This window comes from Aulonocara stuartgranti (genome assembly GCF_965226115.1).
Source record: "Aulonocara stuartgranti genome assembly, chromosome: 15".
NCBI classification, from domain to species: domain Eukaryota; kingdom Metazoa; phylum Chordata; class Actinopteri; order Cichliformes; family Cichlidae; genus Aulonocara; species Aulonocara stuartgranti.
Window position 1 is genome coordinate 35,768,463 of NC_138951.1, and position 13,647 is coordinate 35,782,109.

Sequence of the window (13,647 nt, forward strand, 5' to 3'; positions counted from 1 at the left end):
TGTGTCGTTTTGGAGTGACGTGACCAAAAAACACAGCAAGTAATGCCGCTGTTACACCGCATTGTGGGGGTGTATTTTGTTGTGTAACCAGACGCCTTCTTCTTCCTTTTTCTTGGAGCTTTAAGGGAAGGGATGGAGATGTAAACCACAGGAGGGGGGTAGAAGGTGGCGTATAAAACCTAAAGTAGAGAAGAAAATACCCCAGAACCTTTGTTGGGTTAAGGATCGCAGGAGGAACAGAGGGAAGGAAGAGAGTAACCTGCTGTACCTGAACTGGTGCTTTTTGCAGAGGTGAAGACATGCTGTGGTTTCTGGGGCTGACCTGTGTGCTCTGCATAGGAGGGAGCGCTGTTGCAGGACAGAGAGGTGAGAAATACGTTTGATATCGGAAGATTAAAGAGCATTAGCAGTAAATATGAGTAAAGGGTAAAGTTTCAGAGTTTTAATTTGAAAGAAACACAAACAATATATGACGACTGATGTGGAGACGCAGCAGAGAAAGAAGGCATAATTTAAAACATTAGAAAATATAAACTGATTTATCCATCTGGGGAAGATGTTACAGCTTTTGGTAGTTTCTGGCGACAGGTTAGTGTTTTCTTAAGTAATTAATCTGATAAATGAAATGTTATTAATGGAAACTGCTATGCAGAACAAGAGAAAGGGGTGTTACATAAGACAAATGACAAAAAGCTGCAAATGAAATGAATTCAAAGCCAGATTTTATTAATTATTTCAATATGATTTTTTAAATTAATTATTATATTTATTTTTAGGGGAGGTAGAGCTTTTTGTTATGAAAAATTAGAAAAATAGTCGGGCAGGAACACAAATTGACTTAAAGGAGCTCAAAGCTCACGAGGGCTGGAAAGTTCTGCGCACACAACAAGGGAAAACAATCATAGTGAGATTCCTGTCGTCCAGGACTCAGCCTCCTTTCCATTAGCAGAGACAGTGATTTATGTCGAGTATCTCTTCTCTCTGCTGTGGAATTCATTCGGTAAACACAGTTGCCGCTAACGACAAGAACACATTTCCTGCTCTACACGCTCAGGAGATTTCTGCTTTTGGTGCCCGGTACATGCGGCTGAACTGACCTGCAAATGGTATTTTTAAAACAACAATAAACGTATGGATACAGTGTGTCGTCGCCTGCATTATTATTCAGACTTATTATCAGGTCTTTCTGTCTTTTAGCCGCACTTTAATGTTTTGCTTCACTCTCACGGCTCTCATCGTGTTATTTATGGCCCCAGCAGGAGGTTGTTTTGAGAGGAAAGCCTCCAAAAAACACATTATAGAATTTGTTCAAGACAGATGCTGTTAGTAGATGAATGTTGTGAAGAATCTCAAAAGCTGGATATATGAAGAATCAACTGCTGATCAAAGGTTTGAAAGATCAAATTTAACTAAAAGTTATAAACTGAATTGCTTTCACTGAGTGAAAGTATTTGATCCCCAAGCAAGCAGGGTGTCCAACTCCAGGGCTCAAGGGCCGGTGTCCTGCACGTTTTTTGTGTCCTTAATCCAACACAGCTGATTTTAATGGCTAAATTACCTCCTCAACATGTCTTGAAGTTCTCCAGAGACCTGCTAACTAATCATTTGATTCAGGTGTGTTGACCCAGGGTGAGATCTAAAACCTGCAGGACACTGGCCGTTGAGGCCTGGAGTTGGACACCCATGACTTAATACTTAGTGGAGAAACACCTGCTGGTAACCACAGCTTTCAGATGTTTCTTGCAGTTGGTCACCAGGGTTGCAGGAGCGATTGTGGCCCACTCTTCTTTACAAAAACTCTCTAAATCCTTTAGGTTCCTTGACTTTCTGTAGGACTGAGATCTCTAGTCCTTCATGTCCTTAATCTACTTTTTCTTTAGCTCCCCCCTTTGTTGCCTTGGCACTGTGTTTTAGATCACTGGCATGATGGAAGATCCATTCACAAACTCTCTTCAGTGTTCCCAGAAAGTTGATTCTGTTCATGTGGATATATGGTTACCTGGATTACTAAGCATGCATTAAGACATCTTCAGTGAGTTTCTCATCCCGGATTCTATGCTTCATGGCCCCACCCATTGTCCCCTCAATGCGCTGAAGTCATCCTGGACTCCCAGCAGACAAACAGCCTCAAAGCGTAATGTTTCCACCTCCACGCTGGACTGTGGGAATGCTGTTCTTTCTCCAAATACAGCGGGTCAAGTTGAGCACAGCACTTTCTCCCAAGCCTCCTCTGAATCGTTTAGATGTTCACTGATGTAGATGTTAAGACAGGCCTGTACATGTGTCTTTCTGAGCTGGGGGAACATGGAGGCTTTGCAAGTTTCAGCCGATCATGGTGTGGTGTATCATCAATGATGTTCGTAGTGTCTGTGGTCCAAGCTTCTCTTGTGTAGTTTTGAGCTGATATGACACCTTTATCATGATCACTGTCAGTCCATGAGGTAGAATCATGCATGGATGCATTAAGGGCAAGTAATAGCCATTTTATATTTCTTCCATTTCCAAATGATCCCACCAACAGTTAGCGCCTTCTCAACAAGCTTCCTGCTGATGGAGTTGTAGCTCCTTCCAGCCTTGTGCAGATCTACAATCTTGTCCCTGATATTCCGTCTTTCTCCAATAAATGAAAAATTATAGACTGTTTTTTTGTGAGGGAGTAAATTTACAAATTCAGCTGAGGATTAGATAATTATTTCCCCCACTGTGAAATTTTGTTAACTAGGCTTTGTGAAAAAGTGAGATCAAGTCACTATATGTATCCTCTAAGAGACTATCAATATTATCAATACTGCTTTGGCTTCATCTTATTGCCTCTGAATGAATCAGATTACAGGTTCTTAATTAGGTTCTTAATTAGAGAACAGAAGTTCAATATAAGTATAATAAATATTATATATATATACACATACATATATATACCACTGAGTTTCAGTTTGATAGACATATTAGACTTTAATATAACTATTCCACAAACATAAAAGTAATTCAGAAACCTATAACTTCTTATTCCTGCAGTTAAAGTCCTGTGATTATATCTATAAATTAAGCTTCCCACTCGATAGTTGATTTGTAGTTAAATGAAGGCAATTTGCACCAAAACTACAGATCATACTGAAACCAAGCATCCCAGGATACCCATAAGCTTAATTCCAGAAAGCATGTGAGCAGGAAAAATGTCCCATATCTTCCGGATAATCTTGTGTCATTCTATTTCTCGGAATATTTTTTTTTTTTTTGACTTCTGACTCCAGTTAATGTGTGGGCTGTGGATTCGAATGAGTCCTGTGGTGGTGGAGGAATGCCAGGCATTAGACTTTGGCATTAAACACGCAGTGGATCATGTTGTACAGGACCCTCCACACACATATCAAAACACTGCTCCCTAGCTAGCTGCCAGTTCATCCAACAAAACAATTCCACAGAAAAAGTGAAGCAGTGCAGCAAGAAACCAAACCTGCTCCGTGTAGTTATAACTTGAGTTCTTGTTTTTACTGCAAAGTTCTTATTAACTGTTTCTTCGAATTTGTTCTGTATATAAAATTACATTGTCTAAACTTTTATGTTTTCATTATTTTTAAAGGTTTTCTGCTTGTATTTGTTCGTGATTATTTATTCTTATTTTTTCCTTTTGTTTTTAGTTTCAGAGAATCAGGTTGTACATTTAAGGTCACACTTTTTTTTCCTAGATCATGCTCCGAATGATCAAAAATCAAATTTTTATTTAAATACAATACTTCAGTAGGTAAATTTTAACACTAGTTATTTCTAGCTAACTGATCTGACTAAAGGTTAGACGAGAGAAAAATGGGTAATTGAAAACAAATTATTCCTGTGAATAGGTAAAACAGGAGAAACTTTGAAGCACTGTAGACAATGTTGGGCAAGTTACTTTGAAAAAGTAATTAGTTATAGTTACTAGTTACTTCCTCAAATTACTAGGAAAAGTAACTATCTAAAATAAGACAAAAACATAAAATCTGAGTAGAAAAGTTATATTTTTTACTGTAACAACCACAAACATGTTTAATGAATTATTTTCATAACTTCAAATGCAAATATAAATTATAAATTTTAAAAACCTTGCATGGGGAATATAAAAGATTTCCTTTACTAATTGGTTTGTTCTCTCTTCAAACCCAGATGGAGAAATTATCAGTCAGATTAAAATGACTAATCTCGTCTTGGGTGAGATTAAAGAGCTTTTGAAGCAGCAGGTAATGCTCTGTCATAAAAATATATTTAACTACCTTTACTTGCATTTGATAACAGTTTGACTCAGGGTGCTGAGGAAATGCAAAAAGGTATTTAATCTGTTGGTTGTACTTTCCAGATTAAGGAGATTGTATTCTTAAAGAACACAGTGATGGAGTGTGAAGCCTGTGGTGAGTTCACAAGCTCGCTTATCAATGATGGAATTATGTTTATGTCTGAGAATACACACATTATTACATCATTATTGAAATTTAATTATCTTTATCGAAATTGAGCCATTATCCATAATTTTCCACAACTATGAATATTATGATTATGTAGTCCATTAGAAGAAATGGGAGAGAGATTTGAAGACAAAAGGAAACAACTAATAATTTGCTTTGATGTAATCTTTTCTCAGCAATGGGGGGTATGCAACCTCAACCCACCTGTGTGCCCAACTCCTGCCACCCTGGGGTGAGCTTTGTGGAAACACCAGAGGGTGTAAAATGTGGACCCTGTCCTCACGGCATGGAAGGAAACGGTACCCACTGCACTGACGTGGATGAGGTACGAGCAGAGATTTGATAAACTGTTGCTGACAGTACAGTGTTACAGGTATAACCATTGTAAGGTCAGAAAACTCTCTGCCTGACTTCGTCAACTAGAAGGAGACGAAATGGCTAAAATTTAGACTTTACTAGAAACCCAGTAAAGGGCTCATCTAAATGAATGCAGGTCCTCATCCTAAAAACATCCTGACGTGTGTGTGTCTCCTTATTACGAACAGTGCACTGTGAAACCGTGCCACATGGGTGTTCGCTGCATCAACACATCCCCAGGTTTCCGCTGCGGCTCCTGCCCCGCTGGATACACTGGCCCGCAGGTCCAGGGCGTCGGTCTTGCCTACGCCACTGCCAACAAACAGGTCGGCACCATGCAGCAGTTTATGGTTCCATTCAACATGAGATCAATTTGGACTTTACGTGGCCGCCCAAAACAAACTTCCTTCTCTCTCCGACTTATTTTTCTTTTTGCCTCCTTTTTCAGTCTTAATGGTAAAGACCATTCAAGTGACTTTGCATTTGTCTTTAAATCTCTGTCCTTTTTAAGGTATGCAGAGATATTAATGAGTGTGATGGTCCCAACAATGGAGGCTGCGTGGCGAACTCCGTGTGTCTGAACACCCCCGTAAGTATGAACAAAGTGAATTTCCATGAAATTGCTGATTAGATCTAAGCCTCAGTTAGAGTCATTCTTTGTGTTGGCTGAATATTTTATTTATTTTCATCCTTAATCACTTTTGGCCGTAGTAGCAGCAGTCCTACCTTACAGCTGATACAGTATTGGAAACACAATCCTCTGGGTTAACTGCATGTAACTGTGTCCAAGACGAATTGCAACAGAATGTTTTTGAGCAGTCTCTTAATGGTTTAAACTTTATTCCTAAAATGGTAATTTAAATAGAAACAATTTCCATCCATCTATTTTCTTAACTGCCTACTCAGTTCACGGTTGCAGGGGTGCTGGAGCCTAGAAACAGGGTACAGCTTTGGCAGGTCACCAGGACTAATTTGTGGTTGTGCATGTGCTTCAGCTTGAACGGAGAGCGGAGAGGGGTTTTTACTCACTGCAAACATCCTTCTAAAATTCCCAATGCACATCGCAGGATAGTGATAGCTGATAATTGGTCCCATGGAGAAGGTGTACACTCCACATAGAAAGGCCCTAACCTGTCATTAGTGGATATGCATCAAACTCCAGTCTAGGGTTATCAGTTAGGGTTAAAGATTGCATAGTGAAGCCCACGGTGAACTCAGTGTTTTGTATAAATGCAGTATATCCCATGCCAAATGTATGTGTAATCTTAGGACCAATATTTCTCCTTCGTTTGCTGTCTGAAGCACTGTGTTTTAAGTTCCATGTTAACACTACCAATGTGGGCACCTGTGACTTGGTGGGATGGTTCTATCAGGGCTCTTTCAGATGTGGTCCCTGTAAGACAGGCTACACTGGGGATCAGCAACAAGGCTGTAAGCCTGAGAGAGCCTGTGGCAATGGCCAACCCAACCCCTGCCACGCCAGCGCAGAGTGCATCGTCCATCGAGAGGGGACCATCGAGTGCCAGGTGAGCAAATAAAACTTTTATGTTTTAGCTCCTTGGATTTAGCTTTGATGGGTTATCAAAGCTATTACAACATTCCTTCCTCATCATGTTATAACAATAATAGCAGCTATTGGGAAATAGCTGTTTGAGCACTTATGCTCATGTTGTGCAGACCACAAAACAGAGCCAATAAAAGCATTATGTACAGCTTCTAAAACATTTTCCATCCTTATAGTGTGGAGTCGGATGGGCTGGCAATGGCTATGTGTGTGGTCCTGACACCGACATCGATGGTTTCCCAGATGAAAAACTGGACTGTCCTGATAGTAACTGCAACAAGGTAAATCTCCTTCATATCTAAGAGAACTCTTTGAAAGTTACCCATATTAAAACAGTTTATTTAGCTGTGAAGAAGATCAAAGATCTTATAAAAATGTGACATAAAAGAAGATGTTGTCATACTTTAAATTCAAACCTCAATCCCAGATCAAAGAAGGTCTTTATCACTTTATACAAAACAAAAGTATTAATTAAAACTTACCCATCTGCTTATGTTTCTTCCAGGATAACTGTCTCACTGTTCCAAACTCTGGTCAAGAAGATGCTGACAGTGATGGAATTGGAGATGCCTGCGATGAAGACGCAGATGGGGATGGGATCTTAAATACACAGGTTCATACACAAAGGATACTGAGGTTGAAAGAAAATATAGTAAAATCATGTAACTTTGCTCTCAGGGACTAAAACATCTTTTTCCCAGGATAACTGTGTGTTGGTGCCCAATGTGGACCAGAGGAACATCGATGAGGATGACTTTGGCGATGCCTGCGACAACTGTCCTGCCGTCAAAAACAATGACCAGAAAGACACAGACGTGGACAAATATGGAGATGAATGCGATGAAGATATCGATGGCGATGGTAAAGACTTTGTGCAAATAGATTTTAAATCTATATTAATTACAAGACCTATTTACTCTGGCTGTTAATTAGAAACACTGACATGTATTGATATGCCTTTAATTTGAGATGTGATTTGAATGTGAATTTGATACATGAGATTTTTACAACCTATCAACTGGAATCATTTTCATGTTATGACTATGAGTGTGTGAGTGTGTGTGTGTGTGTGTATGCACATGCACTTGTTTAACCATCTTAGTGAGAACCATTTTGAACTTTAGACAGTTAGATTGGTGACATTTTGGAAAATAAGGACCTGTGGGCCACACACACTCCTGTAAAGGCCTGGTTGAGATTTGCTTTAGGTTTAAAATTAGAATGAGGTTTTAATTTATGGTTATGCACGTAGATGGGATGGTTAAGATTACGATAATGGGTCAGACAAAGATTTTGTATTTATTTATTTATTGGGTCTGTCATAGTCAAATGTGTGGAAATGTCTTCGTGTTGGTAGGTGGATTTGGTTTCCTTTAAACATACTTTATCAGCATGGTGGTGCTACAGGTGTGTAGTTGAGAATGAGTATGGTCTGACCAACCAGACTGAGTAATCGTGAGCATTAGAGATGCCAGCAGGGTCAACGAATTAATCCACAAGGCTGGAACCATCACTGGCCAGAATCTGGAGACATCTGAGTCAATGGTGGACAAGAGGACAGTGAACAAACTGCTGTCCATCACTGACAACACATTAAAGCTATGTGCCTGTCTTCGGGTTACTATAATATTTTCTAACATTCCCAATGTTAACCCCAGGAATTCCCAATCACCTTGACAACTGCAAAAGGGTCCCAAATGCTGACCAGAAAGATCGAGACGGTGACAAAGTGGGAGATGCCTGCGACAGTTGTCCCTATGATCCCAACCCTGACCAGGTGAGAAATGTCTTCACACGTTACATCAATATCTTGCAAAAAGGCACGAGAAGTTAAGCAGTTAATCTTAAGTAGAAAATCTTTCTTTTAATGGCCTCTAGTGGTTTAACTTTTTAGTCTGCAACAGTAATTTGGTATAGCGTGTACTCCAGGATGTAGCATCACACTCATGGTGCATTATTCAGTCCACATTGTCTTTCCTAGCTGGGATTATCATTGCCATTGTCTGCTTGTTATTCTTTGGAAAATTTCATATCTGAAATTCGACTCAACTTATGTTTCTCAGATGGATGCGGACAATGATTTGATTGGCGACCCCTGTGACACTAACAAGGACAGGTATTGTGTGAGCTCATCAGTCAAGTCACTTGTATTTATCTGGATCTGTTTTCATTCTCCAAGTCAAATTTGCACCAGCTATAACATCTGTCTCTTGTCCAGTGATGGCGATGGTCACCAAGACTCTCGGGACAACTGCCCAGCTGTCATCAACAGCTCTCAGTTGGATACTGACAAAGATGGAAAGGGAGACGAGTGTGATGATGACGATGACAACGATGGGATCCCAGACCTGCTGCCACCTGGTCCTGATAACTGCCGTCTGATCCCCAACCCTCTACAGGAGGACTCTGACGGTGTGGGACACTGTTGACATATTAAAATAAAAGTTTGTGCTTTACTTACGCCTAATATCTACCTATCCTCCCAGGTGACGGCGTGGGTAATGTATGTGAGAAGGATTTCGACAACGACACCATAATTGACCCAATAGACGTCTGTCCAGAAAACGCAGAGGTCACCCTCACTGACTTCAGGGAGTACCAGACAGTCGTTTTAGATCCAGAAGGAGACGCACAAATCGATCCTAACTGGGTGGTGCTGAACCAGGTCAAGCGATTATGGCTTCTTTGATTTTTGCTGTTCTATTTTTTTGCCAGAATAACATGTCATGAAATAACATTTCTCTACAATCCACTGTTCTGTTTGTACAGGGAAGAGAGATCGTCCAGACTATGAACAGCGATCCTGGATTGGCTGTTGGTAAAAAACTGTTTGACATTTCAAGAAAATATAAAATATAAATATTAAACTGCCATCTGAAATGACCGAAAATGGCATGGATTTGTTTAAAGGAAACCAAATTCACCTACTAATAGGCCCCTGGCTGTTGCTTTAATTTACTGCACATAGAGCTATACGTCTATACTACATTTTAAAAACAAAATCTGATGTGAAATAATTTGTCCTGCAGGTTACACAGCTTTCAGCGGAGTAGATTTTGAAGGAACATTTCATGTTAATACGGTAACGGACGACGACTATGCAGGTTTTATATTTGCGTACCAGGACAGCTCCAGCTTCTACGTGGTGATGTGGAAGCAGGTGGAGCAGATCTACTGGCAGGCAAACCCATTCAGAGCCGTGGCAGAACCAGGAATCCAACTGAAGGTATGTCACTGCCGTACTGTTTGCAAGAAATTCCAGCTCCACTTCAGGATAACGGATTAGTCGTAAAGAGACTTTGAGCTGTAACTAGTAGTTGTATTAATATTTAATCTATGGTTTAAATGCTTTATAGGGTCAAGGTTTTGCAGCACAGTCCATTTGAAGAAGTGTCCATAATGAAATAATGAGCTAAAAGACGATTATTTTCACTGCCTTGTGGCTTACAACCAACCAGTTAAACCTTAAAAACAATTTTAGTTGCCATGGTCAGAAAATGGTAGTAAATTTGTTGATAATCTGTAGATTTAGTAGAGGCATACAAACAGCCTCTTCTTTGGCTCTCGGAGGAGCCGGACACACTTTTTCTCCTCTCCCTTATCTTCCCTGCTTATGTCCTTGTCTAGTCTCGTTTTTTTTTTGTATTTTTGTATTTTCCCTGGAACATTCTCTCACAGTCTGTTCTCTAAAACCTAAAAGAGGAATTATGGATTGGATCAACTGGTCCCTAAATGCAATTGACACCCCTTTCTCAACGAGAAGTTTGGGCTTGGGTGAGCCTGAGTGCTGAAGATATCTACCTATTCGGAACCATGGTAACAGGGTTCTGGCTGATCAGAGCTGGCTTGGCCCTGACTTATCGAAGAATTAAGGAAGCGGAACCGGCTGTTCAAACCCCCACAAGGCTGCCCGCTGGGATTGGAACGATGGGAGAGGCGTGAGTTTCTCAAAATGGGCTCATTGAGTCAGCACGGATAAGATCTTGGAGAGGCTACGGGTGCTGTGAATACTCAGAATAAGATCTCTGACTGCAGACTGGATACATCTCGGAAGGGCTAACCCGGAATAACATCTCTGGGCGCAAAATTGGATGACATCTCGGGGAGACACACTGCCGTGAGTTCTCAGAAATCGGCTCCTTGAGCACAAGAAATGACAACACAGAACGCAAGTATGGCGAAGCTCGCGGCTCTCCAACGGGAGATTGAGAGACCAGTGTTGGACTGTAGAACTGCTTTGAAATTCATATGAGCTGTTCGCACTAAAGTAAAAAATACCATCACTTATGCGGATACCCTCTTGGCGCCAGCTGCAAGGCCGGAGCTGAACAAAACACCCTGATAACGACTGTGTTTAGTCTGTTTCTTCCCATTCCATGCAAGGCCACCAGGGTTGGCTGGAAGACTGTTTACTTAGCCTAGCAGGGCGAAGGACACTGTCTCAGCTGAACTATGGACACGCACACACATACATATACTGATAAGCACTCACCGACGCATCACCCTCCCTACCCCGGATCCAACGCCACCTCCAACGCTTACCTCCCCTCTGATGTGGACATCGGGTCAGTTGGAGGCGCAGTCGAAAGATTGCAGCGGTCCCAGATCAGATGTACACACTGGAACTCTTTCCCATGTTGCTTGTCTGTGTTTATTGTGCTATGGTGTGTTGATTGATATCTGTGCATCTTTTTGCGTTACACATTTCGATGTTTTTTCCTCGCTACCTAGCCTGACCTGTCTCCCCAATGTGATGTTTGTGTATTGTATGTATGGTCGGCAAGGTCTGTCATCTCGGTTGTGGGCAAAAGACCTGCAACTGACAAATAAAGGCTATCTCTCTCTCTCTCTCTCTCTCTCTCTCTCTCTCATATGAGTTGTGAAATAATCTATAATAAAAAAACAAAAACAAAACGTGATCGCAAACACGTTATCCCTTTTTTTACTCTTCTTAAGGCAGTGAAATCAAACACAGGTCCAGGTGAAAACTTGCGGAACGCTTTGTGGCACACGGGCGACACCACCGATCAGGTGAAGCTCCTGTGGAAAGACGCTCGCAATGTTGGCTGGAAAGATAAGACCTCGTACCGCTGGTTCCTCCAGCACCGGCCTGCTGACGGCTACATCAGGTACCGTGACACACAATTAACGCTGATGTTTTGTAGGAGCCACAGGCTGGAAAATAACATTCATCTTATGATAGAGAGTGTGTGTGTATATTTGTTTAATCATCTTAGTGAGGACCAGTTCGAGCATTGGACCATTAGAATGGGGACATTTTGAAAAACTGAGGACCTTGAGATTTTCTTTAGGTTTAACATTAGAATAAGGTTTTAATTTATGGTTATGCATATAGATGGGATGGTTAAGAGTACGATAAGGGGCTAGACAAAGGTTTTGTATTTATTTATCTATTGGGTGCGTCATAGTCAAATATGTGGAAATGTCTCTGTGCCTGTGAAAATACTTTCTCAGCATGAAAGTGTCACAGGTGTGCGTGTGTGTGAACTGGGTGAGGTCTGATCAACAAAACTGAGTAATCATGAGTATCAGTGCCAGGGATGCCAGCAGGATCAACAAATTAATCCCTAATGCTGGAACCATCACTGGCCAGAACCTGGAGACATCTGAGCCAATGAGGGACAAGAGGTCACTGAACAAACAGCTGTCTTGCCCAAGGATACAACGACCGAGACTGTCCGAGCCGGGGCTTGGACCGTCAACCTTCCGGTTACAAGACAAACTGCCAACTCTTTGAGCCACAATCGCCCGGCTTATGTAGCTGGGATGGTTACGGTTATTATAAGGGGCTTTCCAAAGATATCCATGCAAACTCGTGTGTATTTATGTACGTGTGTCATAGTCAAATGTGTGGAAACATCTGTGTGTCTGTGGAAACATTTTCTCAACATGATAGTGCCAGAGGCATGTAGTCGAGAATAGATGAACATGTACAGTGAATACATGCAACCGTTTTATAAATATTTCAATAAAAGTAAAAATTTGATTACATTGGTGGTGCTAGAGAAAAAGAATCAGCCATAAAATGTAATTCTGCAAGTGTTATTAACACTTTGTTAATGCAATGTTGGTTGCTGCGCTTTGTTGGTTTGCAGAGTTCGTTTCTACGAGGGCACTCAAATGGTAGCGGACACGGGCGTCATCATAGACGCGACCATGAGAGGAGGCCGACTGGGAGTCTTCTGCTTCTCCCAGGAGAACATTATCTGGGCCAACCTGCGTTATCGCTGCAACGGTGAGTGAAACATTCAGAAGAGTTGAAAGGCTGGACTGCAGCCACAAAGCGTTTTTCATTTATTCAACAATGTTCCTCTGCCAAGGAAAGAACTAGTGCCATTTGTTTCTTTGTCAGCAGGAAATACCGAGCCAAATTTCACAAAGCAATCAAACATAAGCCATTTCAGTTTTAGTGGCTATATTTAGAACACTTTCTTAAATATGAAAAATATTGCTTTTACCTTGCAGAGGATTCGCTCTCCAAGTGCCCTGCTAGCTTTTGAAGCCAGTCATGTCTGATGTTGGATAACTTGGTTATTTGGTGTGTTTTTGTTAACCAGTTATGCACTGACTGGAAGTATGCTATTATTAGCAGAGCCATGAATGCTGCCACAAAATGTGTGATTTTTCAAACTAAATTGTGAACTGGCTTTCCACTGTGTTTCTTCAGACACTCTTCCAGAGGATTTTGATGCCTACAGAGCCCAGCAGGTCCAGCTGGTAGCCTGATGACAACAAACAGGCCCAAAGAGAACGCTTTCCAATGCACAGCTGGATCTCAGAAAGAAGATCATCACGGCGATAAGTTTAATTAAAAATCCAGCAGAAGTGTTGGAAATGTCTCCAGTGAAAATTGATCGATTGTGGTGCAGAGCAACGGTAATATGTGTTCAAAGGGAAGTGGTATAATGTTAGATTAAAAATTATATAACATTTTCCACTTCAGAAAAACCACTTGAAAAGATTGGACTGTCACTAATGAATAAATGTTGTTGTTGTGTGGGAATCTGATGTCTGTGCATACTGAAACCATGGATATCAATGCATCTAATATCCCTGTTTAGATGCATCCACTTGGGGATTATAGCGCTTACCATCTTGTTTTTTTGTTTTTTGTTTTAAACTAGATGTCGTTAAGACACTGGACATTCACCATAAGGGATCTGTATATGACAATGTAGTCACTCCCCAAAGCAGGCTATGCTTTTCTCTCAATTTTACTCTAAATGGGTAAATAATTTACAAAATAAAAATTAAATTGTATTAAAGAGA

At 40.9% G+C, this 13,647-nt stretch overlaps 1 protein-coding gene across 1 annotated transcript; it reads left to right on the forward strand.

Annotated features, from left to right (window-relative positions):
- The first annotated feature begins 252 nt into the window (after positions 1–252).
- comp (cartilage oligomeric matrix protein) lies at positions 253–13,381 on the forward strand. Its single transcript, XM_082506864.1, has 19 exons — positions 253–366; positions 4,141–4,214; positions 4,331–4,382; positions 4,613–4,761; positions 4,982–5,119; positions 5,305–5,382; positions 6,167–6,319; positions 6,534–6,638; positions 6,863–6,970; positions 7,059–7,218; positions 8,016–8,134; positions 8,421–8,473; positions 8,576–8,769; positions 8,844–9,022; positions 9,127–9,175; positions 9,387–9,583; positions 11,314–11,486; positions 12,474–12,613; positions 13,046–13,381. The coding sequence occupies exons 1-19, from the start codon at positions 300–302 to the stop codon at positions 13,102–13,104; spliced, it is 2,247 nt and encodes a 748-aa protein (XP_082362990.1). The 5' UTR covers positions 253–299; the 3' UTR covers positions 13,105–13,381.
- Positions 13,382–13,647: the final 266 nt, after the last annotated feature.

Bases quoted from the DNA above. Each gene is read 5' to 3' on its own strand.
- comp (XM_082506864.1), top strand. From the start codon at position 300: ATGCTGTGGTTTCTGGGGCTGACCTGTGTGCTCTGCATAGGAGGGAGC. The intron at 8,474-8,575 runs GTATTGTGTGAG...TCTCTTGTCCAG, and splicing joins TGTGACACTAACAAGGACAG to TGATGGCGATGGTCACCAAG. The intron at 9,584-11,313 runs GTATGTCACTGC...ACTCTTCTTAAG, and splicing joins AACCAGGAATCCAACTGAAG to GCAGTGAAATCAAACACAGG.